We start from the raw sequence: 19860 nt of genomic DNA on the forward strand, positions 1-19860 counted from the left end.
CCTTTTTCATTCCAGAGACCTCCATAATTGTTGGCTTGTTTTTATAAAATATCTTGGTCATTGGCATCAGAAGTTGACAAGCTCAATATAAATGTTTAAATTCTCTGCTGGAATAGCAAGGTGTGCATCAAGCTCTGTATAAGAATTTTCTGGATTTAGGATTTTCAGCTTTACCTTCAAGTCAGTTGATAAAACAAATGTCTAATCAAATATTTTCTGCACACTTATTTCAAGGAAACTGCTTTGTTCAATTGATTTAACACCTTTCTGTAGTAGCTTTTAAACCCACAACAGTAACATGCAGGTTGATCACATTTGTAAACCCAAGGGTCTTGGTCTTTATCAATATTGGTGAAAATCATTCAACAACCAAGAGGCACTCTGTGTGTAGACCTGGGAAGTAGACCTTTTATACAACTTGTTTTTACTGTTGACTCTCTCATAATGTTTCCCTGTATCTGGGAATCATTGTCAGCTGCAACTCCATTATTCTACTACATAGCCACTATTTTTCTTTTTTTTTAATTCTCAAGATATGCTTACTGATTTTCAGAGAGGAAGGGAGGGATGAAGGGAGGGGGGGAGAGAGAGCGCGCGCACGACATTGATGTAGGAAACATTGATCGGTATGTACCCAACTGGGGATCTAACCCGCAGCCTAAGCATGTACCCCTGACTGGGAATCGAACTTGCAGCCTTTTGGTGTATGGGACGACGCTCCAACCAACCGAACCACCCAGCCAGGGCACCACTGTATTTGGTTATCTAGAATAAATTAGTCACTCTGCTAGAGTTGAGTAATTTGTCTTTTGCTTTCTTCTGTGTGATAGTTACTACATGGTTTTTCCCTATGACAGCCTTAATATAAGGCCCCTCAATTAATAGCCTTAAAAACATATTTTACTTAATAGAAGTGGCCCTTAGTTGAAAAAAATGATAATGTGACAGCCAATGCCAGACTGAAGTACAGATAGGTGTACCCACTGCTTCAGGGTACTGCTTTGGTACCTATGGCACCTGAATCTGCTATCAGGCCATCTGGAAGTTACAGAGATTTTTAAATAGTACTATGTCTACATGCTTTGTTCACGTACACATTGTATTTTGTACTTTCTCCCTTTGAGACATCATTTAGTTATTTATAAAATTTATTGATTTTAGAGAGAAAGGAAAGGGGGGAGGAGAGAGAAAGAAAAAGAAAGAAATACTGATTTATTGTTCTACTTAGCTATACATTCATTGGTTGCTTCTTGTATATGCTCTGAGCAGGAATCGAACCTGCGACCTTCTGATGCACTGGATGATGCTCAACCAACTGTGCCACACCACCCGGGCAGGCTCATATTTTATTTGCTTGAGTATCTTTTTAAAAAAACTTTTTTTTGTTAATCCTCACCCAAGGATACTCTTTTCCTTTGATCCTTTAGAGAGAGTAGAAGGAAGGGAGAGAGAGAGAGTCAGAAAGAAAAACATCGATGTGAGAAAGACACATCGATTGGTTGCCTCCTGAAGGACTCTGACTGCAACCCAGATATGAGCCCTTGACTGCAATCGAACCTGAGACCCTTCGGTTTGTGGGCCAATACTCTCACTACTGAGACAAATTGGCCAGGGCTGCTTGAGAATCTTTCTTTTTTTTTTTAATAATTTTTTTCTTCATTGAGTTTAAAGAGAGGAAGAGTGAGGGAGAAAAAGAAACATTGATGTGAGAGAGAAACATCAATTGGCAACCTCCTGCATGCCCCCCACTGAGGATCAGGCCCACTACCTGGGCATGTGCCCTGACTGGGAATTAAATGGGTAATCTCTTAGTGCATGGGTCGACGCTCAACCACTGAGCCACACCGGCAGGGCTGCTTGAGTATCTTAAATGTTACTGTATTTTATTTTTTCACAAAGCTTTTGACACATTTATTGATGCTTTTTATGTGGGAATTTTTTTCTTGTATAAGTCTCTTGCCCATTCTGCCTAATACCCAATGAATAGTTTTATTTTCCTAATTCAAATCTTTTACTAGAAAATGTCCAGTGTGGGTTGTTATGGGTTGATATTCTCAAGTATATGATGTGATTTGTTTCATATATTGAACATTGTTTTATTTACTTTCCAGACATTTTTCTTGAGTTGTTGTTGTTTATTGGCTTTTAGAAAGAGGAAGGGAAAGAGAGAAATATCTATGTGAGAGAGCTACATCAATCAGTTGCCTGCCATATGAGCCTCGGCCGGGGATCAAACCCACAACCTAAGTATGTGCCCTGACTAGGAATCTAACCCACAACCTTTTTGGTGTATAGGATGATGCTCCAACCAACTGAGCCTCCCAGCCAGGCTTGAGTTTTAGTTTTAAGCATTTGTACTGTTGTTCCCTTTCTGTCTTTTTCTTCTTTTTTTAAAAATGGTTTTGTTGATTTTAGAGAGAGAAGAAGGGAGAGTGGGGGAAAGGGAAAGACAGCCATTGATTGGTTGCTTCTGATATACAAGGGGACAGGGAATTGAATCTGCAACCTTGTTATGTGCCCTCCTGGGAAGCAAACCAATGACCTTTCTGGTGCTCAGCCAGGGCTGTCTTTTTCTTTTAAGAGATTTATATTATTCACAGGTTCAAGTTGGATTGTATTATGCCTATGTTCAATATTTAACGCTTCCTTTTCTCTCATTCCTTATCTTTTCATTTCTTAAAATTACTTTAAATATATTCCCCTTTCACTTTATTTCTCTGGAGGCATTCATTAACTGTTAAAAGTTTGTTTTGTGTTTCCTCTAGTTTAGTCTTCATTTTCACTTCTGAATTAGAAAAATCTAGATAGTCTTTTATGTCTTGTATCATTTTCTTCATGTTAAGTATCTTTTAGTACATTTTGAAACAAGATAGCAGTTTTGCTTTGTTCTCTAGGCACTTTTTTTTTTTTTTTTTGCCATGTTTTTATTGACTATAGGGGTATTATCCTGCTCCTTATTCTTTTTTAATTTTTTAAATTTTTGTTACAGACATTTTTCCTTACCCCCCCAATTGACACCCACCACCCCCAGCATTGTTGTCTATGTCCATTGGTTATGCTTATATGCATAAGTTATTTGTTTTGTCTCCCCACCATCCCCTCCTCTGAAGTTTGTCAGTCTGAACCCTACTTCTGTGTCTCTGAGTCTGTTTTGTTCATCACCTTATTTTGTTCATTATATTCCACAAATAAGTGAGATCATGTGATACTTGTCTTTCTCTGACTGGCTTATTTTGTTTAGCATAATACTCTATAGGTCCTTCCATGTCGTCTCAAAGGATAAGAGATCTTTCTTACAGCTGCATAGTATTCCATTGTGTATATATACCACAGCTTTTTTATCCACTCATCTGTTGATGGACATTTGGGCTGTTTCCTTTATTCTTTTTTTATTTCTCTTGTAATAAGTTTGCATGTAATTTGACCTTTATTTTTTTTTGCTGCTCATTTAAAAAAACATGTTTTTATTTATTTTTTAGAGAGAGAGTTAAGGGGGAGAGAGATGGAAACATCTATGTGAGAGAGAGACACTGACTAGCTTCCTCCTGCATGTTCTGTACAGCGGATCAAGCCTGTAACCTGGGTATGTGCCCTGTCCTGGAATTAAACTGGGACCTCTCAGTCCATGGGACGATGCTCAATCCACTGAGCCACAGCGGCTGGGCTTCTACTGCTCATTTTCATGTGAAATGAGTTTCCTTGTAGTTTTAGACAGCAATATGGTTCAGAGTGGCTTTCCCAATATCAGAGTGTTTCTTCTTTTTTGTAATTAGGTTGGCTTACTTTGTGAGATTTCCTCGCTCTGTTCTCCCACAACATGGAGTTTTTTTTCCCTGCGTATGTGGCTCAATCATAATTCTGTCCCTAGTTGTTTCTCTTGATGGGAGCTCTAGCTGGTTAGTTTCAAGAGTTTATGATGATAACAACCCCAGCTTTTTGAAACCTTTCTACAGTCCTGGCACTTAGTTTACTATTGGAGTTGTCAGCCCTGCCCAGTTTGGCTCAGCGGTTGGAGTGTTGGCCTGCGGACCAGAGAGTCCTGAGTACGGTTCCACTAGGGGCACGTACCAAAACACACACACACACACACACACACACACACACACACACACACACACACACACACACCCCCCCCCCCCCTACAGCTGCAGTTCTCAAATTGACCCACTTTACTTTCCAGTGAATACTTAACTACTTGGGTTTTTTCTGTTCTTAGATCAGTCAGACTCCCTAGTGTCTGCTGACTTTGCATGGACAAATTGATACCAGGCAGATCTTGTATCTGTTGGTGGTTTTTCTTTACTTGTTTGTATTTTGAGGTTTGTGAGGGATACAGTGTCACCTAGTTTTGTTGTTTATTATTGTGCATGTGATTTTGGTTTTGCTGTAAAGTTGCAAGAGTAGTTTAGAGAACTCTCATATATCCTTTATCAGACTTTTAACATAGTGCCACTTTTGCTGTATCATATTCAGTTTTCTATATTTTAATATCTATCTATACACATACACACATGCATTATTTGTTCTGAACCATTTGAATTTATTAAATACATTTTGTAGTATTTCCTAAGAATGAGAATGTTCCTTTGTACAGACACAGTTGCACAATAAAATTTTATGAATTTAGCATTGCTACAATGTTCTCTACGGTTCATATTCCAGTTTTGTCAATGTGGAATTGTTACTCATTCCAATAATATTGATTAGTTTTTTACCTCCAGTACAGAATCATCACATACCCCATTTTTTTGATACCTCTTTAGTCGCATTAATCTGGAACAGTTCTTAGCCTTTTTGTGCTATCCATAATGTTAGTGCTTTTAAAGAAATATAGTCCAGGTATTATATAAAATGTTCTTCAATTTTAGTTGTCTAATGTATCCTCATAATTATATTCAGGTTGTAGATCCCTGATTGCATTTATCTTCGGATAGAGCTGGAGGGAGAGAGGGAGGAAGAGAGAGAGAGAGAAACATCGATGTGAGAGAGACACATCGATTGGCTGCTACCCACATGACCCCAACTGGGGCCGGGGACAAACTGCAACTGAGGTATGTGCCCTTAGTGAGAACCAAACCCGGGACTCTCCAGTCCGCGGGCCAACGCTTTAACCACTGTTCCAAACTGGCCAGGGCTAGATCCCTGATTGGAATACTATATAACTGATACTGAGTATTTCTCAAAGTACCACACGTGGTATCACATATCTATCGGCTCTTCATGGAGGATGTTGATTTTAATCACTGCAGGTTTTGCCCATTTCCTCTGATTTATTGTTACTATGTTTTGTCTAGCAACTAAAAAACAATCTTGTGGAGGCACTTAGAGACCATGTGCAAAGTGCCTGCTCCTCATAAAACTTCCCCCCTAGCATTCATTGATTATTCTTTCCTGAACTAATATTTACGTTGTTGGTTGCAAAATTAAAATGTCTGTCTCTTTGTAGTCTTTTTATCACTGCCATATTAGTAAGTATATTTTTTAAAGTTTACCCTTCCTTCAACACCCTTCCATGGGCCACCATGGGGGTGAGCCTTACTGCTGCCTGTACCTGCTAGGACCTGTTTCTGACTGCCCCCACCTGAGCTGCTTTAAGTCCCAGACGTTAGGACAAAGTACAGTTCAAATACTCTGGAAAAATTATAAATTATTTGCTAAAACAATAAAATAAAATAAAAGTTTACTCTTACCAGTGATATAAGAAATTAAAAAAGAAATAAAAATTAAACCAAATACAGAACATTTTAAAATTATTAAATTGGCATTTGTTAAAGTTAGAAAAATTTTGAGGAAGCAGACTCTTTATTTTAAGATATGCTTTTATTGATTTTTTTTTTTTTTTTAAAGAGAGAGGTAGGGAGAGGGAGAGAAAGAGAAACTTTGTTTGTTTTTTATCCTCACCCGAGGACATTTTTTGATATTTTGTTCAGATAGAGAGGGAGGGAGAGAGAGAGAGAGAAACATCGACGTGAAAGGGACACATCGAGTAGTTGCCACCCGCACAACCCAACCAGGGCCAGGGACACACTGCAACTGAGGTACATGCCCTCAGCGGGAACTGAACCTGGGTCTCTCTGGACCGCAGGCTGACGCTCTAACCGCTGAGCCAAACCGGCCAGGGCGAGAAAGAGAAACTTTGAACAGCTGTTTCCTGCACACCCACCACTGGGCATCAAGCCTACAACCGGGCATGTGCCCTGACTGGGAATTGAACCAGTGACCTCTTGGTGCATGGGATAAAGCTTAACCAACTGAGCCACACCAACCAGGTGAAGTAGACTCTTTTAAACTGCTGGTGGAGTATACATCTTTGCAGACTTTGTGAAGAGTATTTTTTTTAAAAATATGTTTTTATTGATTTTAAAGAGGAAGGGAGAAAGAAAAACATCGATACGAGAGGGAAACATTGATCAGCTGCCTCCTGCACTTCCTCTGCTAGGAGTCCAGCCTGTAACCCTGGTGTATGCCCTGGCCAGGAATCCAACTGGAGACCTTTTGGTACATTGGATGACATTCAACCAACTGAGCCACACTGGCCAGCGCTGTGCAGAGTATTTTTGAGTAGATGGTATGAAGTTTCTTTTAATGTTTTTTTGGACATTTATTTCCCATCTTTATATTTATTCTAAGGAAGCTACTGTATATCCTTTTAGAGATATATATCCATATAGTATGGATATAGATACAAATTAGATATAAATTGGTTCTTTATAGTGTTTATAGTATATAGTGTATATCTATCTGTTTATATATCTTCCTTTGGAGATAGATATATATGTATACACACACACACATATACATACATATATCATGGCTATATATTACAACTTAGGTATAAATTCGATCTCTAGTGTTTAGGTAGTAATGAAAAATTTATAGATAAAATGCAGGACCTATCCAGTAGATTGGTAGGTAGCCAATAGACATTATGCTATAGATATTCACAATAAATTGTGTGTGTGTGTGTGTTTCCCTACAAAGTAGTATGTTTAGTATTCTGTTTTTTATATCAGAGAAATATGTATGTACCAAGTAACTAGTTTTGGTACTAGATGGTTATATTATGGATCACTGTAATTTTCTTACGGGGTGTGTGAGAATTTTGTAATTTAAGGAAATTTAATTGTTTGAAGCAATGAATATTGGTGTGCTTGGAACATAGCAAGGTTGAATGAATAAGAGTAAGAGACAACTTTTAGATTTGAGATTCAGAGAGTGGAAGATATTGTTATTAGGGAAAATGGATAAAAATTAATCATGTAGGCTTTCAGCTTCAGGGGCACCAATGGTTTACTTTCATTTGTAAAAGGTTGCCATTACCCAAAATGTATAACGGGGCAGTGCCATCTTTCCACAGCTCATCTTCCCTTTGATTTTTTCATTTTCAGTCATTTCATGCCTTTGGTACTTTTGGCTCTAGCACTGGGACTTCTCAGTTGGTTATGGGTCAGGGAAATGATTGTCTAATGTGCAGGTAGTTATAGTGAAAGTATATATGTAAGGGCCTGTATACGCTGGGTAACATTTGAGGTTAAATTGGCCATATGTGTAGACACTGACTTTGTGTACAAACATTTTTCTGGTTGTAATGGTGTAGCATTGTAGCAGTTCAACTGAGGTCACAACGGATAGGCATAGGTTGGTTTGAAGGGATTGGCCATTAGATTGGAGAGAACAGGACAAAGCTAGCTGAATCTTGTATAATCAACCACCCACATGGACTAGAGATTATTTGAAATATATATGTATTTAAAGCAGAGAAGAAAAAACTTGTTTATTCTTAGCTCTTGTGGGGATCATTCAGTAATTTGAACTGTTTAACTTTTTAACCATTTATTTTGGGAGTTAATATAAATTTTAGCTAACAAGAGTCATAAATTTGGGGGGGGGGACCATTTGGGAGTATTTTTACATTTATCAGAAAGTTGTAGAGATAGAACAGAGAGTTCCTGTATACTCCTCACATAGTTGCCCTGTTGTCATAACCATGAAATCTTTGTCAAAGCTAAGAAACCAAATTGCTATATTACTATTAACTCACTGCATAAAAGAGTAGCTTTTTTCATACCTTTCTAATTTATTACTCTTAAAAACACCACAAAACAGCCCAGCCGGTGTGGCTCAGTGGTTAAGCATTGACCCATGCACGAAGAGGTCACTGGTTCGATTCCCAGTCAGGGCACATGCCCAGGTTGTGGGCCCAGTCCCCAGTCGGGGCATGTAGGAGGTGGCCAATCGATGTTCTCTCTCATTGATGTCTCTATCTCTTCTCTCCCTTTCCCTTCCTCTCTCTCTAAAAGCAATAAAGAAAATAAATTAAAAAAAAAAAAATCACCACAAAATGAAACCTTATAAATTAAGTAATTTAATTTTTTAAAAAAGAGTTTTCAGTTAAAAAAGCAAATGGAAAAGAGTTTTCTCTCCCACTTCTAGGAGTATACCCTAAGAAGCCTGAAACACCAGTCAGAAAGAATATATGTACCCCATGTTTATAGCAGCACTATTTACAATAGCTAAGATCTGGAAATAGCCCAAGTGTCCACCAGTAGACGAATGGATAAAAAAGCTGTGGTACATATACACAATGGAGTACTATGCAGCTATAAGAAAGAAAGATCTCTTATCCTTTGAGATGACATGGGGGGACCTGGAAAGTATTATCCTAAGCAAAACAAGCCAAACAGAAAGACAAGTATCATATGATCTCAACTTATTTGTGGAATATAATGAACATAACAGTCTGAGGAATAGGGTAGTCCCAGAGATGTGGAAGTGGGGACTGACAATCCCCAGAACAGGAGGTGGTGGTAGAGACATAAACCACAGAACTTACATGCTTGTATGCATGAACAATGGACATGGACAACAAAGCTGGGGACAGGGCGGGGAAGAGGCGGGGAATCAGTGGGGGAAAAAGAAATATCTGTAACAAAAATAAATTAATTAAAAAAATAAAACAGTAAAAAAAAGTTTTCTGCAGAACTGACTGATTTCATATTTGAAAGTTTCTTTTTTAAAATTTTTGTTAAAACTCTTTTTTATTGCAATTATAAAAGAGTAACTGGCCTTGGCTGGTTTGACTCAGCAGCTAGAGCGTTGGCCCTTAGACCAAAAAGTGTCGGGTTTGATTCTGGTCAAGGGCACATACTGGGTTGCATGTTCTATCCCTGGCCCCAGTCGGGGTCCTGAGGGAGGTAACCAGTCGATGTGTCTCTCTCACATTTATATTTCTCTCTCTCCTCCTCCTTCCCTTCCACTGTGTCTAAAAATCAATGGGAAAATATCCTCGGGTGAGGATTAACAACAAAACAAACAAAAAAGAGAGTAACTTTAAAAGTAAATTTTATTTAGATGAATATAACCTTTTTTTTTTTTTTTTTTTTTTTTTTTATCCTCACCCGAGGATATTTTTCCATTTTTTGTACAGATAGAGTGGGAGGGAGAGAGAGAGAGAAACATTGACGTGAAGGGACACATCGAGTGGCTGCCACCCGCACGACCAACCAGGGCCGGGGACAAACTGCAACCGAAGTACGTGCCCTTAGCGGGAACCGAACCCGGGTCTCTCCGGACCGCAGGCCAACGCTCTAACCGCTGAGCCAAACTGGCCAGGGCCATATAACCTTTTTTCTTCAGAACTGACCATGATACTTTTTAGAGTTCACAGCAGAGCTTTTTTGCCTTTTTGACAGTAAGGCTGGCTCTAAGCCTGTGTCCTGGCAGTTGTTTATTTTCAGTTTCCTATTCTTCCACTTACTCTTGTGTTGGTTATTCCTATCTCCCCAGGGGAAAGAAAATTCAAATGAGTCAATGAAGATGAACAACAACTTTAGGTCATTTAGCCAAGTAAATAGAACCTTTACATTATTTAATTTGATACTTATTTACTTTATGCGTGCAGGTTGTATATGTTTTATATTACCATAGTGCTGGAGTGCTTGAGAGCTTTTATCTGTTTTGCATCAGATATTTGGCATCCAACATATTTTTGGTACTCAAATCTTTAACAATTGTTTGTACTTTTTAGGCAACAGCTGAACAGATGCGTCTCGCTCAAGTGATCTTTGATAAAAATGATTTGGAATTTGAGGCTAAAGTTAAACAGGTATGTTTCTGGCAAAGGATATTATCATCTTTGTAATCTATTTTTGTTATGTTTTAAAAGATAATTTTATTAGAGATTTTAATTTTAAAATATGCTTCTTGCTTAACTCTAACTTAATTGTATTTTGAACTTGTGATTAAATACCTGTATTGGCTAGAATGAAGGAATTGAGTATGTACCTCCTCTTGGCAGCAGAATCTTTGAGTTACTAGTGTTAAATATGAACAATGAGCTAGACTTTTGTGAAAGCACATTGACATTGTCTATACTTTTATATAGAAAGTATATTTAGTTTTTGGCAAGTTCTCAGAAAATTTCGTTTAATGTTAAAGAAGAATTTAATTGCCCTTTCAAACATGGTGGCGAGTGAAACATAGAAAAGTATAAAATTAAATTTTAGGATGATGTCTACATTTAGAATTTTAATGAGAGGACTTTTGGATAACATAATCTTAATTTCAAAATTTTTTTTCTGATAACACTTCTTTTCCCTTCAAGATTTTAGAAACCAAGCTACTATAACCCTTACCTCAGTTCAGACCTTGATGGAGGTCTACTAATAATTGTTCCATGAAGTGAATATGCTGCAGTGAACTCTTTAGCCTTTTACTGTGTAAAATCTTTGTTCTTATAGTTTCTGTCATCAGACTAATGATAATATTTTTGGAAGGGCACAAAAGAATTTATTAAAAATTATAGTACTTATTCTCTGGAATGAGATTTATGTACAATTTGAGACACACTATAAGTTATATTGCTTTTTATCTGAATAGCATAGCAGATACACAAGAGAAGTCACTGGTTCAGGAGTTCAGAGTTTTAAGTGCTAATTTTAGTTCTGTCTGTTACTGATCCAATCACTGGAGGGATTTTGATACTTAATGTGCTTCTTAGCAATTGCATATTGGGTTAGTCCAGATCACTGATAAAAATCTGACATTAGTAGTAGATATCTAAGGACCGAAGTATAATGGAAAGCTCTAAGAGTATATAGAACTTTTTGCTGTTTAATATAGGGAGGAAACGAGAGAGACAGATGGTGTAGTACAAAGAGCAGTATTTATGAGATCAGGAGACCCGGATTCTAGGTAGGCTTTTCTATTAATTAGTTTTTTGACTTCAGAGAGGTAACTTCAAATGTTGGGGTCAAACTATTTGGAACTGCAGCTAGTACATACTAAAATAGTTAAACACAGTTAAAATACAACAGATACTTAAATCATACATTTGTTAATTGATGATTGAGAAACCTGTATTGTGCCTAATCTGATTGTTCCTTGTGATGAAAATGTTAAGTAGCTTAATCTTCCGTGTTAAAGAGAATGCACCAAGGAGATTTCTTTGATTGCTTCAAACATAGCACCTTGTGGAATCTGCTCGAAAACATAATATATCTAGGAGTGAGTTTTGTGATAGCTGCAGAATTCCTTGTGAGACCTTAGGTGTTGACATATGTTATAATCCAAACAGTAATAGCCTATGTGAGGAACTTTGTCACTGTGCAAAATAGTTGGACTGGATGTTCTTTTAATGGTGGCCATATACACTTGGTCTTTGGGAAACATATAGTCCCACTTAATATTTGTGTAGTTTAGAATTTTAGGAATCCAGGCTGTGGAATGAGTTTGAGTAACTGATCCAGAGTATTCTGAAGATGTTGGTCTATACATATGTGTGTGCTGCTGATTAATAATCTTATATTGGTCAGCTTGAAGGAGGATTGATTCATAGTTTGACTCTTCTGATATTGGTGAAAAGACATGGGGTGGCCACAGACAAAACAGATAAAAGTTCAGAGTATAGAAGAGGCCATCTTCACATGGAAGAATGAAATGATTTCTGTCTTTATGGAGAAGAATCTTAAAATTACTATAAGTACCATTTTTTGGGTCTCCCTAACCCTTTTCTTATAATTTCAACAGCTTATGGAAGTGACAGGAAAAAATCAGGATGAATGCATAGTGGCTCTACATGACTGTAATGGAGATGTGAACAAAGCTATCAATATATTGCTAGAAGGGAATTCAGACACGGTACGATTATTAAGTGTTATTAATTGATTTGCACTGCTAAGATTTGTTCCCAATCCCATATTGCATTTTAAAATTAACCTTATTTGGGGTGGAGGTGGAGGGTATTGTGGGTGCCATTCCATATTTTAAATTCCAGAAAGAACACTAACCTGAAATGACTGTTTTGTTATATATGGTTTCTTCATGAAGTTGTAGAATCTGAGGACTCAAAAGAGAACTTGGTCATCTGCTCCAGTCTTATATGGTTTCCAAAAATCTCTGGGCCTGTGGACATTTTCACCACCTGAGAAAAACTTCTCTTGGATCCATTGCTCATATTTGTTTCTTCATCTCACTGGTCACCTCTTACTATTCTCTTATATCTCTAGACTAATAGAAAACCAGGATTTGCTGGTATATCTATTTACATATGTGTGAATATTCTACAGACACATTTTCATGACAGTTTGACAGATATATAAAAGGAGAAAAGTTTTTTGTTTGTTTGTTTTAAGCTTAGTAAAATTTGAGGACAATTTGCCCGGCTCATGTGGCTCAGTGGATTGAGTGCAGGCACCGTAGAGCTCATGTCTTTTATTTTAGGAAGGGTACAACTAAAGCCACACCAAGCAGTTATCAGCCCTAATCTTTTGATTCCTATGTGGAGACTGCACAGTATTTCATTTGTATTTTTACATTGAGTAGATCACTTCAGAGCAGATTAAAACAAATAGTAATTTATCGAAAAGGGGGTACAAAGATGAACACAACAAAAAGTGCCTACTTTGCCTGGCCAGAGTGGCTCAGTTGGTTGAGTGTCTGTGCACTGAAGGGTTGCCAGTTCAATTCCTGATCAGGGTACATACCTGAGTTGTGGATTCAGTTCCCGGTCCTGGGTGGGGGTATGTATGGAAGGCTGTCAGTTGATATTTCTCTCTCACATTGATGTTTCTCCCCTCCCCCCATCTCCCTCTCCCTTTCTCTCTCTCTAAAACAAAAAAACCCCATGTCCTCAGGTGAGGATTAAAGAAAAAAATTTAAAAGTGCGCCCTGGCCGGTTTGGCTCAGCGGTTGGAGCGTCGGCCTGCGGACCTGAGAGACCCGGGTTTGGTTCCCGCTAAGGGCGCATACCTCGGTTGCAGTTTGTCCCCGGCCCTGGTCGATTGTGCGGGTGGCAACCACTCGATGTGTTCCTTTCACATCGATGTTTCTCTCTCTCTCTCTGTTCCTCTCTCTCCCTCCCACTCTACCTGAACAAAAAATGAAAAAATGTCCTCGGGTGAGGATAAAAAAAAAAAAAAAAGTGCCTTCCTTGTCAGTGCTTAGGTTTAATCAGGTTCTCAGTTTTAGGGATAGGCTGTATAAAAATGAACTGCTGCCCAGCTCATGTGGCTCAGTGGATTGAGTGTCGTACCATGCACCAAGAGGTCGCCGGTTTGATTCCCGGTCAGGACACATGCCCAGCTTGTGGGCCCGATCCCCAGTGGGAGGCATGCAGGAGGCAGCCAATCAATGTTTCTATCTCTCTTTTCTTCTCACTTCCTCTCTCTCTAAAATCAATAAAGGAAAAAATAAAATTAAAGGTAAAGCCATGAGCCCGGCTTGTGTGGTTCAGTGGATTGAGTGTCATCCTAGTCAGGGCACATGCATGCAGGAGGCAGCTGATTTATGCTTCTCTCTCACATCAGTGTTTCTATCTCTCTCCCCCTTGCGCACACTCTAAAAAAAGCAATAAAAACATTTAAAAAAAATAAGTCATGAAAACAAACTTTGTCCTATTGACTAACTTTACTTTGTGCCATAGTCTTCTGAAATGAAATTATTACTTTGAAAAAATGTCAAGTGGACCTGTTCATGATTTTGTTGTTATTAATCCTCACCTGAGAATATATATTTTGTAAGTTAATTTGTTTGTGTTTTGTATGAGGGGTAGGAGAATTTTTTTGAATGAGCTGGTCTGGAAAAGCTGCTTTTCTGATTATTAAATGTGATGTCTGGGTGAACCATTTCTGTTGGACTTTCTTCAGACCTATTCTACAAGTAGCCAAATACAGATGACGAAGGTTGACAGTTATGTTGAAAATCTACGTAACTTTTTTACTTTGAAGGCCTGTATGCTTGTAGACTGTTGTGCAAAAATAAGTGATATTCTCTTTGGCATTTACTGTGGTGTTAAACCAATTGCCCCTTAAAGGTTCCTTTTCTACTTTCCCCCACAAATAAGTTCTTAGTAGACTCTTTGTAGAGTTCACAAACCCATCCTTTGCTGAATGAAATGGAGTAAGATGTTTCTCTCTTTCAAATGTTTTACATAGAAAGTCTGTCCCTTTATAATGATTATGTACTTTTAGGTCTGGCAGTATAAAGACATTTTAAATTCATACACACACACACACACACACACACACCCCTACCTTATGCTCATCCCTACTGTGTATAAATTTTCCAGGACCTCTTGTTAAGAGGACAAGATTCTGTCTTACATAATTGTCTTGTTTATTCATATTAGTGAGCATAATAAATTGTATTTGTACACTGGAATATTTTCTGGAATAAATAAGTTTTATTGTTCTTTCTAATTAAAAAAGCAATGCAGAAAGCGATAAAGGTCAAATATATTTAAATGTCCTAACTTAGCCCTGGCCGGTTTCACTCAGTGGTTAGAGTGTTGGCTGATGGACCAAAGAGTCGCGGGTTTGATTGCGGTCAAGGGCATGTACCTCGGTTGAGGTTCAATCTCTGGCCCTGGTTGGAGTTGTGCGGGAGGCAACCAACCAATCTCTTTCTCTCTCTCCCCTCTGCTCCTCCATCTGGAAATCAGTGGAAAAATATCCTTGGGTGAGGGCTGAAATAAAAAAGATCTTTATCAAACATTGGAGGTGGAAAATAACTTGTTTTAATTTGCAATTTTTCACATCTGATCATTTTCACATGAGTTCATCAGAGGTTTATAGATATCAAAAGTTTTTCTTTTAAAAATGTTTTAAATTTGACCTCCACTGTTTTGGAAATAATTTAGCTATATCTCTTAATTTCAGTGTATTAATTTCTAGTGCTTATGTTTATTTGGATCTACAATGTTAGTAATTTCTTTAGCTTTTTTCTTTTAAGCTTAAAATCGCTATTGCTCATACTTTGGGGATTGAATAACTTCAAATCTTTTGTGAAATAAGGTAGATTATGAAAAACAAAATAATAACAAATGGACCAGTTTTGCAATTTTCTAGTAACACATCCTGATTGATATCCTGCTACTTACATTCACAAGAACATATTGTCTCATTCTTTTATCAGCAATTTTTAAATACGGGGTGGGGCAAAAGTAGGTTTATAGATGTTCGTATGGAAAATAATACAATGATTAATAATAATATACAAGAATAAACACTTTTGTGTACTCATAACTGTAAACCTACTTTTGCCCTATCCTGTATATGGTATGATTTGATTTGGTATCACCGTTAGAGGAGAGGTAGAGAAGGGAGGTTATATAAATAATTGACTTCTCATTAGAACAAGTCTTTGAGGTTAAACTTAGGATACTTAACTTTATATAAAAAAAAAAAAAACTAACCCAAAATTTTATTCATCTATTAAAATTTTTTTGATGGTTACTTTGTATAACTGCATAGGGAAAGCTGTATTCCTGAGAATTTAGGGCATCATTTTTTTTTATCCTCACCCGAGGACATTTTTCCATTTTTTGTTCAGATAGTGGGAGGGAGAGAGAGAAAGAGAGTGAGAGAGAGAAATATCGACGTGAAAGGGACACATCAAGTGGCTGCCACCTGCACAACCAACCAGGGCCAGGGACTAACTGCAACCGAGGTACGTGCCCTTAGCGGGAACTGAACCCGGGTCTCTCTGGACCGCAGGCCAACGTTCTAACCGCTGAGCAAAATCGGCCAGGGCTTAGGGCATCATTTTATGTAATTTTGTAATCTTTGAGCTAATCTGTGTATTTAATAGATTTAAACCTTACTACTGAGGTATGTGAGGGTGGCATAGAGTGGAACTTGGGGGAATTACATTTACTTTATCCTGAAGTCACTATACGAAAAGGCTTTTTGGTGAAACAACATATAATATGGTGTCAATTCAGCTAGTTGCTGTAATCTTTTGTGCTCTATATAGCAAAGGAGCTTAGCAAGAGGTTTGCCGTCTTTATCATCAGAAAGGAGAACTATATGGAAAAGAATTAAAATGATAGGAAAGCAAGCTGCAAGTCATGGGTTATTAGTTTTGGAAGATGCATGCACCTACTCTTGATAATTGCACGTACTTTGAATGACAACTCTGAAAATGACAACTCTTATTTTCGGTAGACTTCATGGGAGACTGTAGGGGGGAAGAAGAAGAATTTTGGAAAAGAAAGTTCAGAAAACAAAGAGAATAGAGAGAAGAAAAGTGAGAAAGAAGTGAGTCGTGGACGTGTAAACAACAACCGGAAAGGAAGAGGTGGCAATCGGAGAGAGTGTAAGTATAGACCTTTCTACTCAACTTTTTTTTTTTTAATTCTCACTCGAGGATATTTTTCCATTGATTTTAAAGAGAGTGGAAGGGAAGGAGGGAGGGAGGGGGCGAAAGAGAGAGAGAGAGAGAGACAGACATAGATATGAGAAAGAAACATGAATTGGTTGTCCCCTGCACTCGCCCCCACCAGGGCCAAGGGATGGAACCTGCAACCCAGGTTCATGCCCTGACCAGGAACTGAACCTTTGACCTTCACGTGCATGGGACAATATTCTTAACTCACTGAGCTACACTGGTTTGGGCTCTCTTCAACTTTTTATGATGAAAATTTTCATGCATATTGAAAATCTGAAAAACTGGTCCAATGAATGCCCATAAATCCACTATCTCAATATGCCATTTGTTTTTAATGTTAACATTTGAATTCTTATGAACTACTTAGTTAACTTAGTAACTGATGCAATTTTATATCAGCATTGACCTGGGCTGCAGGTAGTTGTATTGTGTATTAAGACTGCCTTCTGTTGTGACTCAGGTTGTGAATCCTCTAATTTTAAAGGAGGATTTTCATTCACTGATAGATGAATCTGTTTATTCTTCCCCACCTAGAGATACTCATGGTATAGGCAAAGGTTAAATTAAGTGTGTTGTTGAATAGGGAAGATTTTCTCTAAACTTTACATTTGACCCAGATTTTGTCATGATTTTCTGAAAATGACAACCTCCTGTATAGACATGCCAAAGTAGCTAAATTATGAATGAGTAAAATGTAAGTTTTAAACATATCACTGTAGAAACTGTTTTTCTTATCCTCACGTGAGGCTATATTTATTGATCTGAGAGAAAAAGAGAGAGAGAGTAAAAGAGAAACATCGATGTGAGAAACATTGATCCGTTGCCTTCTGTATGTGCCCTGAGCGGGGATCAAACCCGCAACCTAGTTATGTGCCCTGACTGGGAATCAGACCCACAACCTTTTGGCATACAGGACAATGCTCCAACCAACTGAGCCACCCAGTCAGGGCTCACCTTATAGACTTTTGCTAGTTTATTCCATGAATATTTATTGAGTACCTACTAGTAGCAAGTTCTCTTATAGGCATAAAGCAATGAATGATTCAGAAATCTTTGCCCTCCTAAAACTTACATTTTAATGGAGGTAGAGTGAGATGTAACAATAAAAAAGTAACATATTTCATATTAATATATTTTAATGGTGTTTTGTAGAAATTATGTTAGGGGAAAAATAAGAGCAGAGGGGTGGGGATTATAGGGAGAGGTGTAGCAAATTTATTTAAATTTATTTTTATTGATTATTTTTTTTTTTTTTAGAGAGGGAAGGGAGAGAGCGATAGAAATACCGATGTGAAAGAAATACATCATTTGGTTGCCTCTTGCATGCCCCCAACGGGGACCAAGTCCGCAACCCGGGCATGTACCCCAACCAGGAATCAAACCAGGACCTCCCCATCCATGGGACAAAGTTCATTCCACTGAGCCACACTGGCTGGGTGTGGTGTGGCAGATTTAAATGGAGTGGTTCCTCAATGACAATTTATAGGAGTTAATCCCTGAAAGAGATCAGGGGAACAAGCTGTGCCAATATCACTCATAAAATTTCTGTATTATGTAGAATCATTAATGCCAATATAGGTATGAAAAGAAGAAAAATCTTTTAGCATCTTCTGGACAGAAAAACCTATCTCTAACAGTGATTTCTTCAATAGCTCTATATTTTCTTGGTGGTGTTATTTTGCTATTCTATGCCTTTCCAGACCTTAAACCTAACCAGTGATTAAATTTGTGGTATATTACATAGTTGAATAATGAAAATGGCTTTTTGAAGGAAACTTACTTTAGGGGAGGGCAAGTCCAAATTGAAGAAAGAAAAAGTGGTATGTCATTTTAATTTCTTTTTAGGATTTTTCACCTATGCATTAATTAGAAAGATGTGCTATTACTCAGTTTTTGAGCCACTTTTGTTTTTCCTCTATTTTTTTTAACCCTTTGATTACATTTTAGCCTTTTTAAAAAAGTGTTTTTGTTCTTGCCTTTGATAGCCATCTGGTATGATTATAAGAGGTGCTCTTTTATTTCTTAGTTAGAGGTGAAGAGAATGGAATTGATTGCAATCAAGGGGACAAGATTTCGGACCGTGGCAAGCGAACCCGTGGTAGAGGTAAGACAATGAAGGAGAAGGAGATGCTTGTGATCGGAAGAAGGAGACAGGCTGTTTGCTGTACTGGGCTTTAAGGTGACAGTGTACTCTGAGAGAATGGTTCAACTTCTGAAATCTTTTGATTCATTTACTGGTGTATAAATGAATAAAGTGTTTGGATCATGTAATTTTGAGGAAACCTATTGGTTATTTTCAAATGAGCTGTGTATAGGACAACGTTCCACCCAGCTGTGCCACCCTGCCAGGACTACCCACTGGTTTTAAAATTAAAATTATTTGCCCATTGATTATTTCCTTCCCTCCTCCCATTTTCTGTTAGTGATCATTTCTTAACATTTATTAATTTGGGATGTCACTTTAAGAATATGGTTTTGGCCCTGGCCAGTTTGGCTCAGCGGTTAGAGCATCGGCCTGTGGACCAGAGAGTGCCGGGTTCAGTTTCTGCTAAGGGCACGTACCTCGGTTGCAGTTTGTGCCCACTCTGTTTGGGGTCGTGTGGGTGGCAACCAGTCACTGTGTCTTTCTCACATCGATTTTTTTTTCTCTCTTTTTTCCCCCTCTCTCTCTCCTGCTCTGTCTGAGGATAAATGCAAAAATGTCCTCGAGTGAGGATTAAAAAAGAATGTAGTTTTGCCCTAGCCAGATAGCTTAGTTGGTTGGAGCATTATCCCATACATGTAAAGGTTTCAGGTTTGATTTCTGGTCAAGGCACATACTTAGGTTGTAGTTTCAATCCCCAGTCTGAGTGGTAGGGAAGGCAACTGATCGATGTTTCTCTCACTCTCCCTCTCCCCTTCCCTCCCCCCCTCTTCTCCTCTCTCTCTCCCCCCTTTCTCTCTCCCTAAAATCAATAAACGTCTTCAGGTGAGGATTTTTTTAAAAAAAGAATGTAGTTTCATATACCTTAGAGTCCTTACTGAATTTCCTCAAGATTCTGAAATCAAATACATGACGTAATAATGTATAGACCCTGTTTTGATTCAGTGGAGGGGCTACCTGAATTAACTCACATTGTGTTTGATCCATTATTCAATGCACTTGTGACTCTTCTCTAAATGAGCATTTTATAGTGACAGACTTTTTCAGAAACA

At 38.0% G+C, this 19860-nt stretch overlaps 1 protein-coding gene across 2 annotated transcripts in view; it reads left to right on the forward strand.

Moving 5' to 3' along the window:
* The window catches only part of UBAP2 (ubiquitin associated protein 2), a 104544-nt gene that overhangs the window by 15317 nt on the left and 69367 nt on the right, over positions 1-19860 (forward strand). Inside the window, exons 2-6 of one of the 2 annotated variants that reach the window (XM_036261415.1) lie at positions 9787-9846; positions 10028-10105; positions 12028-12138; positions 16443-16593; positions 18692-18769. In XM_036261415.1, coding sequence (XP_036117308.1) covers positions 9787-9846; positions 10028-10105; positions 12028-12138; positions 16443-16593; positions 18692-18769 — 478 coding nt within the window. The remainder of the gene's footprint in view (positions 1-9786; positions 9847-10027; positions 10106-12027; positions 12139-16442; positions 16594-18691; positions 18770-19860) is intronic. The other variant, XM_036261416.1, reaches the window with a different exon arrangement.

The sequence above is a fragment of the Molossus molossus genome, unplaced genomic scaffold (genome assembly GCF_014108415.1).
Source record: "Molossus molossus isolate mMolMol1 unplaced genomic scaffold, mMolMol1.p scaffold_m16_p_14, whole genome shotgun sequence".
NCBI lineage: Eukaryota > Metazoa > Chordata > Mammalia > Chiroptera > Molossidae > Molossus > Molossus molossus.